Source organism: Solea solea, chromosome 12 (genome assembly GCF_958295425.1).
Source record: "Solea solea chromosome 12, fSolSol10.1, whole genome shotgun sequence".
NCBI classification, from domain to species: domain Eukaryota; kingdom Metazoa; phylum Chordata; class Actinopteri; order Pleuronectiformes; family Soleidae; genus Solea; species Solea solea.
Genome location: NC_081145.1, coordinates 28988286 through 29002176, shown reverse-complemented (window position 1 = coordinate 29002176; position 13891 = coordinate 28988286). Strand labels below are relative to the sequence as shown.

At 45.1% G+C, this 13891-nt stretch overlaps 1 protein-coding gene across 1 annotated transcript; it reads left to right on the top strand.

Annotated features, from left to right (window-relative positions):
* Positions 1-3241: 3241 nt before the first annotated feature.
* On the top strand, positions 3242-8224 carry LOC131470029 (uncharacterized). Its single transcript, XM_058645518.1, has 5 exons — positions 3242-3621; positions 3716-3916; positions 4491-4822; positions 4872-5822; positions 5927-8224. The coding sequence occupies exons 1-5, from the start codon at positions 3242-3244 to the stop codon at positions 8128-8130; spliced, it is 4068 nt and encodes a 1355-aa protein (XP_058501501.1). The 3' UTR covers positions 8131-8224.
* The last annotated feature ends 5667 nt before the right edge of the window (positions 8225-13891 follow it).

Below are 13891 nucleotides of genomic sequence, written 5' to 3'. Positions count from 1 at the left end.
TAGAACCAAATTAACATACAAAATTAATAATCAGGGTAATATTTCAACCCAAAATTGTGTTTATATAATAATTTGCAAACAATGTGGTCGTAAATATGTCGGTGAGACTGGAAACACCATTCGCACCAGATTCTCACGACATAGACATAATGTCTTAAGAAAGAAAGACATCCATACTCACCTGGTTAAACACTTTATACAGCATGGCTGGGATTCAGTTCAGGCCTCCGTCCTTGAATCTAACCCTAATTGGAATGTGGCCCAGAGACGGAGAGCCGAGAGGGCCTGGATATTTAAATTGGGCACTTTAATTCCGAATGGTCTGAATGAGGCTTGGATGTGATGTCACATAGGATTGGATGGAGTGTGCACGAATTTCATCACTGCTTCGCAGTGATGAAATTCTCCTTTCCTTCCCCTAACCCTTACCCTAACCCCTAACCCTAACCCTTACCCTAACCCTAACCCTAACCCTTGAAGAGACGAACAAAACCCGACGTTACTCACCTCTCTAGCACGTTCCTGGGTCACTAAATCTAGCAATGTCGGTTTGGCTTCAGATAGGCTCCAAATGGCCTGAAACATGCTCCTGAGTGGTTTTTGTAAGGCACATGTTGGACCTGGCACTTGGTGAAATTTTCGCATTGAATGGCGATTTTCAATCGGCCATAACTCCGCCCAGGAACGTTTGGGAGACTCGAAAACTAGTCCATTGGAAAGCCCGTGGCCACATTAGGGGGGGGGACAAAAATTCAAGTCAATCCGAATAAGTCAGATTTTGATGGTTTTTGGGCAATAACTCAAAAACTACACGTTTGGTCATGGGGTGTTTTAGGCTGGCTAAGTGCGGCTCCTCGAGACGCATCGTTAGACACCTAGCTCGGCTTTCTAGCACCTTCCTAACTCGAGATAAGTTCAGAATGACCGAAGAATTTTCGGTCATTTTTCCATATCTCGGCTTCCTTTTGTCCCACAATCACGGGGGTTTCACCAGGGGCTCCGGAGGGTGCCTAAATGGGGGGGCGGATGTTGGTTTAGAGTCGATCCCACCCTTCGTTCAAAAGTTATTCGCGGAATGACCGCAAAATGGTGGTTTTCATCCCTATACCTAACCCTAACCCTAACCCTTACCCTTACCCCTAACCCTTACCCTACCCTTACCCTAACCCTAACCCTAACCCTTACCCTTACCCTTACCCTAACCCTTACCCTTACCCTAACCCTTACCCTTACCCTAACCCTAACCCTTACCCTAACCCTTACCCTAACCCTAACCCTAACCCTTACCCTAACCCTTACCCTTACCCTAACCCTTACCCTAACCCTTCAGCTACATCTATCCCAGTCTCTTTATCCTAACCCTAACCCCAAGGGGGCATTGCCCTAACCCTACCCTTAGGGTTTATGGCCTAATCCTAACCCCCTAGGGACAGGGCCCTAAACTTACCCCTTTAAGTTTTGGCCCTAACCCTAACCTTTATTCATTTTTTCTAAATTTTCAGGGCTGATGCCCTTGCCCACATTTTGGCACTAACCCTAACCTCTTTGAGGTTTGGGCCCTAACCCTAACCTCTTTGGGGTTATTCCAATTTTTCGGGACTATTGCCCTTACTCACATTTGGATGCTAATGATTTAGATGTTAGTATGGAGGCCTGAGGCCTCTAATATAGCTGGGATGGTGTAGATAACCTTTTTGATCACCCTTTCTCATTCGCTGGCTCTGCCTTACTTTTATTTGGTGTAAGAGTCTGTTTATTTTTTTATGTTTATTCAAATAAACCTTATTGATAGAGCTAAATAATCAATATTAGAGAGGAGGGTGATCATATTTCTAAGATATACCCAAATATTTTCTATATATGTTTTATACAAATATTTAATAACATTTGGAATTCTTTCCTCTAATATAATAATTTCATAAATATACCCTAACCCTAATTAAGTTATTTTTATAATAAAAGCATTGTGTACTATACACACCACAATAAAGCTACAAGCTTCTATTATTATAATATTTTATGTTGTTTCACAGACCTGAAAATCCTGGGGGAATCCTTGAGGTGTTGTTTGTCTTTCTCTTCTTGTCTGGAACAGTTCAGGCTGGGGAGAGACAGGGAAATACAGACAACAATTAATAAATTCATAATTTAATTAGTAAATTCATAATTTTATTAATCTAAAATTAATTATTAAAAACAATTTCATTTCATTATTAAAATACTTACCTTATTCGATTTCAGAAATACTTACCTGATATATATAAAAATATACATATATATATAAACTTATTCACAATTTATACTTACCTTTTTAAGTCTCTTTAACCCTTGTTAGGGGATTTCTTTAGGAATATATAAATATTCAACTTTTAATAAATTTAATGTATACAATCCTTAATTAAAAATAAATGATAGGTCCAGGGGTGGACATTTAAAATAGTTATATTTATTGTTATCTTTATTTTTTGTGTTAACACATAACTCATTCTGAGATTTACATATTTGTGTATGTACACAAATATTATTTTGTTTGTGGTTGACTGTGTACCAGACGGTAAACAATTTCAGTGCATTTTTTTCTGGATTCAGTAACCCATCCTTACATGACAGAATATGTCTTTGTCTTTATATTTCCATTTTGGTTCACAGGGGGATGTGGTTTATTTATTTACTTAATTATTTATTATTATAATTATTTATCTATTTTTTGCACTGTATTATTTTATTTCAATTCTTTATTGGGTCACAGTTCACAGTTATATATTTTATCTCTTTATTTATTTATTTCCAGTGAGATTTAATTTTATTGTGATTTTCATAGTCTCTCTCGTTGGGCACCTGTCTGCCAGAGGGCGCTCTATTCACTCTAGGACTTTGTTGTTCTGAGGGGGAGAATGGGCGTCATGTGACGTCACTTCCGCCCCGCGTAAAGTTCAGCAGAGTTTCACTCCGAAGGAGAGAGCGCTCATCGACGACAAGTTGACAGTTGTTCCATCTGCGGATTATTCGCCTGAGGAAGATCGATTTGAGATCGAAACGTAGCGACACTGTGTGTGCGAGTCTCACTTTTATTATTTTGTGCATTTATTAGTGTTTTTTGTACATAGTTTTTTTCTGTGAAAAAATAAAAGTTTTCGTGTTTGGAAGAAGACGTTCACCGTTTCTTTCTTCACGGTCTTTAAGTGTTTTTTGCACAATTAGTACTGTCCCGGCCGGGACAAGTACAACTTTGACCGTACACATGGACGCATACGAGAGAGACGATGATGACGGTGACGGTGAGTGGATTCTCGTTCGTAGCGGACGCGGCAGACGGCGCGGCACGGGCGGCCGTTCACAGCCGCGTTACGACGGCTCTTATCCACGCCGCTTTCCCACACAGCGGCGGAGTTATGCTTCGGTCACCAGAGATGATTCTTTTATTGATGGCCGCTTCAACACCGGACCTCGTTACGCTCAGCAGCCCATGGCAAACAGAGCGTCCCGCGTTCCTTCCCGCACGCGGCAACAGTGGAATAACGGAGAGCAGCGGCGGGATCGCCAGTTTTACCGCACACCCCCACAGCGTGCGGAGGAGACATACTGGGAGGATCGCCGACCACAGCAGGGTCCACCACAAGGGCGACAGCGACAGCAGCAGCAGCAGCAGCGGCAGCAGCAGCAGCGGCAGCAGCAGCGCTATTTTCAGCAGGGACCACAGCTGCGCGAATTTCAGCGGCAACCGCCGCCGCGGTCACAGCAGCAGCCACCGCGGCGCCAAAACCAACGGTTGCCACAGCAGTTACGTCAGCCACAGCGCCAATTTCAGCGGTGGCCACAACAGCGACGACAGCAGCGGGTTGCATGGCAACGCCCACAGCGACCTCAACAGCGTCCACAGCAACGGCCGCAGCAGCGCCCCCAGCGGGCACATCAGGTAGAGAGTAATGACCCGGATTTCATTGAGAAGGTGCACATTTTGCACACGATTATTAAAGCTGCACACCACCTTAACAATGTTTCCGGAGAGGCTCCGCCCCCCAATATATGCCGTATGACTGAGACGCTGGCGCTTTTTATTAAGCCAGCTTCTCCCAGTGAAGCGACAGCATTACTATTGGAGGGAAATGCTAAGAACTGGGAGCACACCTCCATCCTGGTGCTACAGCAGCATTATAAGGGGATTATCCGGGAGGATGTGAACAGTTTGGCTGTTTTTAATGATCAGAACTGGCAGGATCCATTCCAGGTGGCTTCTTCTTGGGCAAGAAGAAATATTGGGAGAAGGTTACTGCCTGAGACTTTACAGCAGGTGGAGGCAGAGATTATGGTGCGGCTCGCGGAACACACCACAGCTCCAGCTGCTTTAATTCCAGCAGCCTCACCGCCAGTTCCAGCCTCATTGGTGGCTCCAGCTCCAGCTCCAGTTCAGGCTGCTCCAGCTCCAGTTCAGGCTGCTCCAGCTCCAGTTCAGGCTGCTCCAGCTCCAGTTCAGGCTGCTCCAGCTCCAGTTCAGGCAGCTCCAGCTCCAATTCAGGCAGCTCCGGCTCCAGCTCCGGCAACTCCAGCTCCAGTTCAGGCAGCTTTGGCTCCGACAGCTCCTGCTCCAATTTTAGCAGCTCCAGTTCTGCTACCAGCCGCAGCTCCGGCTCTTTCAGCACCAGGGATAGCTCCCATAACAACTCCAGCTCCAGTTTCAGTTGCCGCTCCTGTTTCAGGACCCTGGACAGCTCCAGTCACAGCTCCAGCTCCCTCTACAGTAGCAACTTTGTTTTCAGGACTAGGGACAGCTCCAGCTGCAGCACCTTCTCTCACCACCTTCAGCACCATCGTCAGAGCGCAGGTACACCAGAGTGTGGGCACAAGTATGGTGTCTTCTGCCACAATGACAGACTTTGGTCACGACTGGAGCCCACAGCGGTTGGACATGGGCAATGACACGCCTCCTCCCATTCTTACCCCCTTCCGCTTACCTGTTTCACCTCCTCCACAGACGATGACAGGAGCGTCCCTACGGACTTCTTCTGCCCCAGCAGCAACCTGTGTAGGGTCTCTTCCTGCTCCTGCCCACGTTTTTTCTCCTCCACCGACTTCTGCACCTCTCATCTCTCCGCCTCTGGCACAGAGGCTCCGGAGAGCGAACACGGGCAGGGCGGCAGTGACAGCAACACCTGCAAACCCCTCCACCCCACAGCCACGTAGGGTTCTCTCTGCTTCTCGGGCAGAGGCCGTGTTTGATGTGGACACTATCTCGGTCCTTATTTCAGAGGAGGAGGAGGACGACACTTTCAGCCTTCAGGCTACACCACCACACCCCCCTCCCCCTCAACGACCATCCAGTCTCCCTGCGAGACTATTTCAGCCCACAAGCAGCCCCAGCAACACTATGACCAGATTTCTGGCGGCTCGGTCACCGACAACGGGCATGCGTAGGGTGACGAGACACGTGAGCACCATGCGCAAGATGAAGGAATGGGGATTGAATGTGAGGAGGAAGAACCTCATTATTGGAGACTCTAACCTTTGCAGGTTTCCAGCTTTCCGGGAGCAGCACCTTCAGATAGATTGCTATCCTGGGGCCAACTTCCGGCATGCTGGGGCAATCATCTCCAAGGCCACCTGCACCACACAACCGGAGAAGATCATCCTGGCGTTCGGTCTTAACCACCGCTCACAGAGGCTACCTCCCACCTCGGTGAAGCAACTCCAGGCAGCTCTACGGGCCACGAAGCTGCGCTTTCCAGATGCCAGGGTCATGGTACCCATCATTAACTTCTCCCCTTCTCTCCCTCAACAGGAGAGGTTTGCATTACAGGCTCTGAATCGCTACATTTTCGAGAACTGCGAGTCAATCGAAACGATTCAGAGGGATAAGTTCAGCACGGGACCAGACAACGTGCACTGGTCCAAGGAAACGGCAAGTGCCATATTGTCTCACTGGTGTGAGGCATTAAACTAGGGAGCCCCTCAAGCTCTTGTTTATATGAGGGGTTTAAGAATGTTTTGGTTTTGTCTAATTCTGTTCATTTGTCCACCCCGCAGCTTGCTCTTCTTAACAGAGGCCTGACCTTTGTCCCCACCATTAATATTAATAGTAATATCAGGCAACAGTCTAGATTCGACCTTCAAAATTACCATAGAAGATTAAAGTTGGCAGCTTTCTATGGTGATGAGGGTGATTCCAGGCCCCCCCCTTTCACTCCCACATCTGATTGGGCCCCCCTCGATGCACAACTACCCCCCCAAGTTGTTAAGTTAATCAAAAAGGACTCAAAATATCTGGACCGTCATTTCAGGATCCAGCATGTGACTCCAAATTTGACAGGGGAAGAACAATTAGCACTAAAAGAGTTGATGAATAACAAAAATATTATTATTAAACCTGCCGATAAAGGCAGTGTAGTTGTAGTTATGGACCGAGGGCAATATTTGTGGGAGGGATACAGACAATTAAACGATAAAAACTATTACATTAAATTACAAAAACCAATTTATCTGGACACCATCCCATTAGTGACAAAAATCATCAATAAACTTCATGAAAAGAAGTTTATTAATTGGAAACAAAAAAAGTATTTACTTGGTGATCCAGAGCCCAGACCTAGACGCTTTTACATGTTGCCAAAGATACACAAGGACCCTGTTAAGTGGAGCAAGCCACATGTGATTCCCCCAGGTCGCCCTATTGTTTCTGACTGCAGCAGTGAAACCTACAGAACAGCAGAGTACCTGGACTTTTTTCTGAATCCACTGTCCACTACGCACCCTAGTTACATTAAAGATACATATGATTTTATAGATAAAGTAAAAAATATACATATTCCGGCAGATTCGATCTTGTTTACTATCGACATTGATAGCCTCTACACTAATATAGACATAAAGGAGGGAATTCAATCTGTGAAGAACATTTTTTCCAAAAATTATGATAAAAAAAGACCGGATAAAGAACTATTACAATTATTAGAGATTAATTTGACTAAAAATGATTTTGAATTCAATGATGAATATTTTTTACAAATTAAGGGCACAGCAATGGGCAAGAAATTTGCGCCCGCATATGCCAACATTTTTATGGCAGATTGGGAGGCAGGAGCCCTCCGACAGTGTGACAAGAGACCCATACAATATTATCGCTATTTAGACGATATTTGGGGCGTATGGACACATTCAGAAGATGATTTTAAGGTTTTCCTTAACACTCTTAATAATTACAATCCGTCTATTAAGGTTAAATCCACCATGGATCGAAATTCTGTAGATTTTTTGGACACAACCACATTCAAGGGGCCCACTTTTAATCAAACTAATCGATTGGACATTAAAGTTTTTTTTAAAGAGACGGATACACATGCATTATTGCACAATACCAGCTTTCACCCGAGACATACTTTTGCAGGTCTAATTAAATCGCAATTGTTACGCTTCCACAGGATCTGCACACAGAAGGAAGATTTTCAGAAGGCGTCTAGAGTTCTCTTCACTGCCTTGGCCAGCAGGGGGTACTCTAGGACCTTCCTTAGAAATTGTTACAAGAGGTTCCTTCAAATTAAACCCCAAATAGTGTCCTCTATGGTGCCCTTTATCACCACTTATTCGGACTCCACGGTGAAGCTGGTCAGAGAAGTTAAGAAAAACTTTGAAGATTCCTTTAAAGAAAGGGGAATTTTATATAATCATAGGATCATTGCTGCATTCAGAAAAAACAAAAATCTGAAGGATTACCTGGTAAAAGCAAAAATTCCTAAATTTACTGATCCCAAACCAAGGCCACTGGATAAATTCTTTAAACAGCAAGTATGGGTGTCTAATAATAGGACCAAATTTACATACCAAATTGATAATAAGGGAAATATTAATTCCAGAAACTGTGTTTATATAATAATTTGCAAACAATGTGGACTTAAATATGTCGGTGAGACTGGAAACACGATTCGCACCAGATTCTCACGACATAGGCATAACATTTTAAGAAAGAAAGACATCCATACTCACTTGGTTAAACACTTTCTTCAGCACGGCTGGGATTCAGTTCAGGCCTCCGTTCTTGAATCAAACCCGAATTGGAACGTGGCCCAGAGACGGAGAGCCGAGAGGGCCTGGATAATGAAATTAGGCACTTTAATTCCACATGGTCTTAATGAGGTCTAGTTGTGGTGCTACATAGGACTGGATGGAGTGTGCACGAATTTCATCACTGCTTCGCAGTGATGAAATTCTCTTTTTTCCTTTCCTAACCCTAACCCTTACCCTAACCCTAACCCTAACCCTAACCCTTACCCTAACCTAACCCTAACCCTAACCCTTACCCTAACCCTAACCCTAAGAATTATTTTACAGCGTATTTAAAATTCTTACTCATTTTATCCACTCATTTATTTTATATTAAACATTCTTAATCATTTTTTATTTTAACTTAGATTGATTTTAAGCTTTTTATTTTACTCATACCTTTTATTATTCAATGTTTACTCACCCCTGTACTTGAGATGCCGTCCTCCCCGGGGCCCCATGCGGCCGAGACTGGAGTTGAACCCGGGTCGCCCACATGAAGGCCGGCGTTATTGCCACGTCACCACCACTCCACAGATCCTTTTCCCCTCTTTTAATTTTAAATATAAATTTTATACTGTTTATACTTACCTTCCCCACAGCACTTACCTTCCACCCACCTGACGGCGACCTAGATTCGACTCCAGTACTCCTCAAATTAATGATTAGGTTTATTCCAAAAAATTATAAAATAAAATGAATACAGTGGGCGCCCTCTTCCTGCCCGGGGCTCTGCCTGGGGATCGAACCCTGGTCTCCCGGCTGGCAGACCTGGACTGGATCACCATCGCCACATACCGGATCAGTAGGCCTGTGCACAGAAAATGGACCCTCCATAACCTCTAACCCCAACCCGAACCCCAACCCTTACCCTAACCCTTACCCTAACCCTAACCCTAACCCTACCCCCACGGCTGCAACTCAGGCCCCAATCTCCAGCTCTACAGTTGCAGCCTCAGCCCCTGCAGCTGTAGCGGCTCAAGCAACTCCTGTGACTGCAGACTCAGCCCCTGTAGTTACAGGAGCCTCAGCCCTAACCATCAGGGCGCAGGTTCACCAAGCAGTGGACAATCTCGCCCCTTCATCCTCAGTCCTTCCACGTGCTGCTGCAGCTCCCCATGTGACCACCATGATGTCCACAGCCACAATGACAGACCCCAGCCACGATTGGAGTCCACAGCAGTCTGAAAGGGAGAACGAAACCCACACCCCCACCCCCGCCCCAGCTCCCTTCCACTCACCTGTTGTAGTGCCTCCTGTTTCCACAGCGACGACATCCTCGTCTGCTCCTCCTCCTGCTGCATCTGTGGCCCCTACACCAGCACCGAGGACCCAGAGGCGGATGAGGGAGGCTTCCAGCCGGAGACCAGCTGCTGGAACACAAACAACGGTTTTTACACCAGAGCCCGAACAACGGCCACGCCCACCTGCTGCTCATTCCAGCAACAGATGTGTTTTGTATGATGTGGACAGCATCTTTTCTCTGGCCACGGAGGGTGAAGACTCCAACAGTCCCACCACTACACCAATGCAGCCCCTCCGGGCCCCCCCACCTCTCCCACGCCCAGCCAGTCTTCCTACCAGCTTTCCACGGCTGACACCGACCACCAGGCAGAGGACCCTGGCCGGGCTCATGGAGCCCTCCTCCTCGGGCAGACGCAGAGCTACTCGCCACATCAGCACTCTGCGGAAAATGAAGGACTGGAACATCACAATTAAGAAGAAGGTCCTAATTGTGGGAGACTCGAATGTTTGCAGGTTCCCGCCCTTCGTGGATCAGCACCTGCAGGTGGACAGCTACCCGGGGGCTAACTTTCGCCACGCTGCAGCTCTGATGTCTAAGGCCATCGCCATCACACCACCGGAGCTGATTGTCCTGGCTTTTGGCGTAAATCACAGGTCACAGAGAGCACACTCGACCTCTGTGAAGCAGCTGCAGGCAGCTTTAAGGGCCACGAAGCTGCGCTTTCCCCTCGCCAGAGTTCTGGTCCCAGCCATCAACTTCTCCCCTGCTTTGCCACAGCACGAGAAGTTCAGTCTCCTGGCTCTCAATCGCCACATCCAGGAGCACTGTGACTCTATTCCGCCTCTGCCGAGGGAGAAGTTTGGCACTGAGTCTGACCAGATCCACTGGTCCAGGGAGACGGCGGCTGCCATGTTTGACCACTGGTGTGGTCATTTAAACTAAGAACCCCCACAAGCCTCTCCTCTCAGGTGGGGTATAAGAATGTATTGTTGTTGTGTGATTCTGTTCACTTGTCCACCCCACAGCTTGCTCTTCTTAACAGAGGCCTTACTTTCATCCCCACTATTAATATTAACAGTAATATCAGGCAACAGTCTAGATTCGACTTACAAAAATACCATAGAAGATTAAAGTTGGCAGCTTTCTATGGTGATGAGGGTGATTCCAGGGCCCCCTCTTTCACTCCCACATCTGATTGGGCCCCTCCCGATGCACAACTACCCCCCCAGGTTGTTAAGTTAATTAAAAAGGACTCAAAATATCTGGACCGTCATTTCAGGATCCAGCATGTGACTCCAAATTTGACAGGGGAAGAACAATTAGCACTAAAAGAGTTAATGGATAATAAAAATATAATTATTAAACCTGCAGATAAAGGCAGTGTAGTGGTAGTTATGGACCGAGTGCAATATTTGTGGGAGGGATATAGACAATTAAACGATAAAAACTATTATGTTAAATTACAAAAACCAATATATCTGGACACCATCCCATTAGTGGCTAAAATCATCAATAAACTTCATGAGAAGAAGTTTATTAATTCGAAACAAAAACAATATTTACTTGGTGATCCAGAACCCAGACCTAGACGTTTTTACATGTTGCCAAAGATACACAAGGACCCTGTTAAGTGGAGCAAGCCGCACATTATGCCTCCAGGTCGCCCCATTGTTTCTGATTGCAGCAGTGAGACCTACAGAACCGCAGAGTACCTGGACTTTTTCCTGAATCCACTGTCCACTACGCACCCTAGTTACATTAAAGACACGTATGATTTTATTGATAAAATTAAAAATGTAGACATTCCGGCAGATTCGATCCTCTTTACTATCGATATTGATAGTCTCTACACTAATATTGACATAAAGGAGGGAATTCAATCAGTGAAGAACATTTTTTCCAAAAACTATGATAAAAAAAGACCGGAGAAAGAATTATTGCAGTTATTAGAGATTAATTTAATGAGAAATGATTTTGAATTCAATAATGAATATTTTTTACAAATTAAGGGCACAGCAATGGGCAAGAAATTTGCGCCCGCATATGCCAATATTTTTATGGCAGATTGGGAGGCAGGAGCCCTCCGACAGTGTGAAAAGAGACCCATTTATTATTATCGCTATTTAGACGATATTTGGGGCGTATGGACACATTCAGAGGATGACTTTAAGATTTTCTTAAACACTCTTAATAATTACAATCCGTCTATTAAGGTTAAATCCACCATGGATCGGAATTCAGTAGATTTTTTGGACACAACCACATTTAAGGGGCCCACCTTTAATCAAACTAATCGATTGGACGTTAAAGTTTTTTTCAAAGAGACGGATACACATGCACTATTGCATAAGACCAGCTTTCACCCGAAACACACTTTTGCAGGTCTAATTAAATCGCAATTGTTACGTTTCCATAGGATCTGCACACAAAAAGAAGATTTTCAGAAAGCGACTAAAGTGCTCTTCACTGCTTTGGCCAGCAGGGGGTACTCTAGGTCCTTTCTTAGAAATTGTTACAAGAGGTTCCTCCAAATTAAACCCCAAATTGTGTCCTCTGTGGTGCCTTTCATAACCACTTATTCGGACTCCACGGTGAAGCTGGTCAGAGAAAAAAACTTTGAAGATTCCTTTAAAGAAAGGGGAATCTTATATAATCACAGGATCATTGCTGCATTCAGAAAAAACAAAAATCTGAAGGATTACCTGGTAAAAGCCAAAATTCCTAAATTAACTGATCCCAAACCAAAGCCACTGGATAAATTCTTTAAACAACAAGTATGGGTGTCTAATAATAGAACCAAACTAATATACCAAATTGATAATAAGGGAAATATTAATTCCAAAAACTGTGTTTATATAATCATTTGCAAACAATGTGGCCTTAAATATGTCGGTGAGACTGGGAACACAATTCGTACCAGATTCTCACGACATAGACATAATATTTTAAGAAAAAAAGACATCCATACTCACCTGGTTAAACACTTTCTGCAGCACGGCTGGGATGCAGTTCAGGCCTCCGTCCTTGAATCTAACCCAAATTGGAACACGACCCAGAGACGGAGAGCCGAGAGGGTCTGGATATACAAATTAGGCACTTTAGTTCCACATGGTCTTAATGAGGCTTGGTTGTGATGCTACATAGGACTGGATGGAGTGTGCACGAATTTCGTCACTGCTTCGCAGTGACGAAATTCTTTTCCCCTTCCCCTTACCCTTACCCTGCCGTCTTCGACAGCAAGATTCAAATTTGTCTAGACCTTACCCTAACCCTTACCCTCTCTGAAATTGTTTCTTTTACCTAAACCTAGCCTACCTGTCTCCTGTCCCTAAAATCTCCTATCTGTCTCTGACCCTGTCTCTAATAAAAAGAGGATAATTTTATTACAACTACAATAATTGAATAAAAGAAAAAAGGAGGATTTTAAAGCACTACATTCAATTTTGCAACAAAAAAGAGGTAAACAAACCTGAAAAAGCAGGACAGCTGGCCTGCATCTCCTGGCTCCTGGATGTCTGGGGCAGTCCCACTCGGGGGCGTGTCCTAGGCTCCTAGGGGTATAAGAGGAGAGCTCTGCCTTCTGGAGCTCACTCCTGTCACGGCTTGAGAGAAGGAAAAAACTGTCTCTCGATAGCAGTGACCTTATTTTCAGAAAACTGTGCCTAAGCGACCGCCTGAAGAAGACCTCTTTGGGTCGAAACGTTGAGACTTAAACGGCACACGCATACATACATTCGTACACACATTTTTTCACTTAATTTGTTTTCCTTTTTTCTCTTTCTCTCCTTTTTCTCCCACTCAGGTGGGAGACAGGCTCTGCTTCCTCTACCTAACCTTAACCTGAGTGATTTCTGACCCTAACCTTAACCTGAAGAAGTCTTGACCTTATCTTGAAGAAAATTTGACTCTAAATTTAATCTGAGTGTTTTCCGGCCCCTAATTTTGAACCTTAATATAGGATAGCCCTGATCCGTCTTAGTATGATCAACCTTACTGGTCCTGGAAATTGGTCTGCGTGACCTCTGGCCTTGATCCTGGCCTGATATGCGTGTGTTTATGTGAGTGTGGGGTTCTTGGTCCTGTTGAAGTATGATGGACTGTGCCTTTAATCTTGCCGTCTTCCCAATAATCGAGATCCTGCCTGAAAACCGTCCTGAGCCCCATGAAGCCTCCTTCAGTCACACCTGAACCCCATCGCCCCCCCCCCCCCCCCCCCCCCCCCCAAAGAGGAGAGAGGCCAATTTAGGGGAAAGTAATAGGTGAAAGACAAAAAGAAGGACTAATGAAGGCAATATTGGAAAGGACGAAAGCAGAGGTCAGGGGTCAGAGGGCAATTATGCCAGGGGAAGGAAGAAAGGGAGAAAGCCTTAATTAATCTCATTCATAAGCATTGTGCCCGCCCTGCATCCAAAGGGGCGTGTCTAGAGGGAGAGGTGAGAGTATTTAAGGAGCTGCATCTCAGTCTCCAGCTTGTGGGTCCTCGTCTGAGGAAGGGCAATTCAGCCCGAAACGTCGCGACAGAGGCCCACATATGAGCTCGTTTGTTATTTTGGGGGAATTAACACAATTTGACACTGGGGAATTTAAAATATACAATAAACACAAATCAGTGTT

What these genes read in the sequence shown, in the direction of transcription:
- LOC131470029 (XM_058645518.1), top strand. Translation starts at nt 3,242, where the DNA reads ATGGACGCATACGAGAGAGACGATGATGACGGTGACGGTGAGTGGATT. An exon ending in CAGCAGGGTCCACCACAAGG is followed by an intron (nt 3,622 to 3,715) that starts GCGACAGCGACA and finishes CGCGAATTTCAG; the next exon opens with CGGCAACCGCCGCCGCGGTC. An exon ending in GCCCCCAGCGGGCACATCAG is followed by an intron (nt 3,917 to 4,490) that starts GTAGAGAGTAAT and finishes CTCCAGCTCCAG; the next exon opens with TTCAGGCAGCTCCAGCTCCA.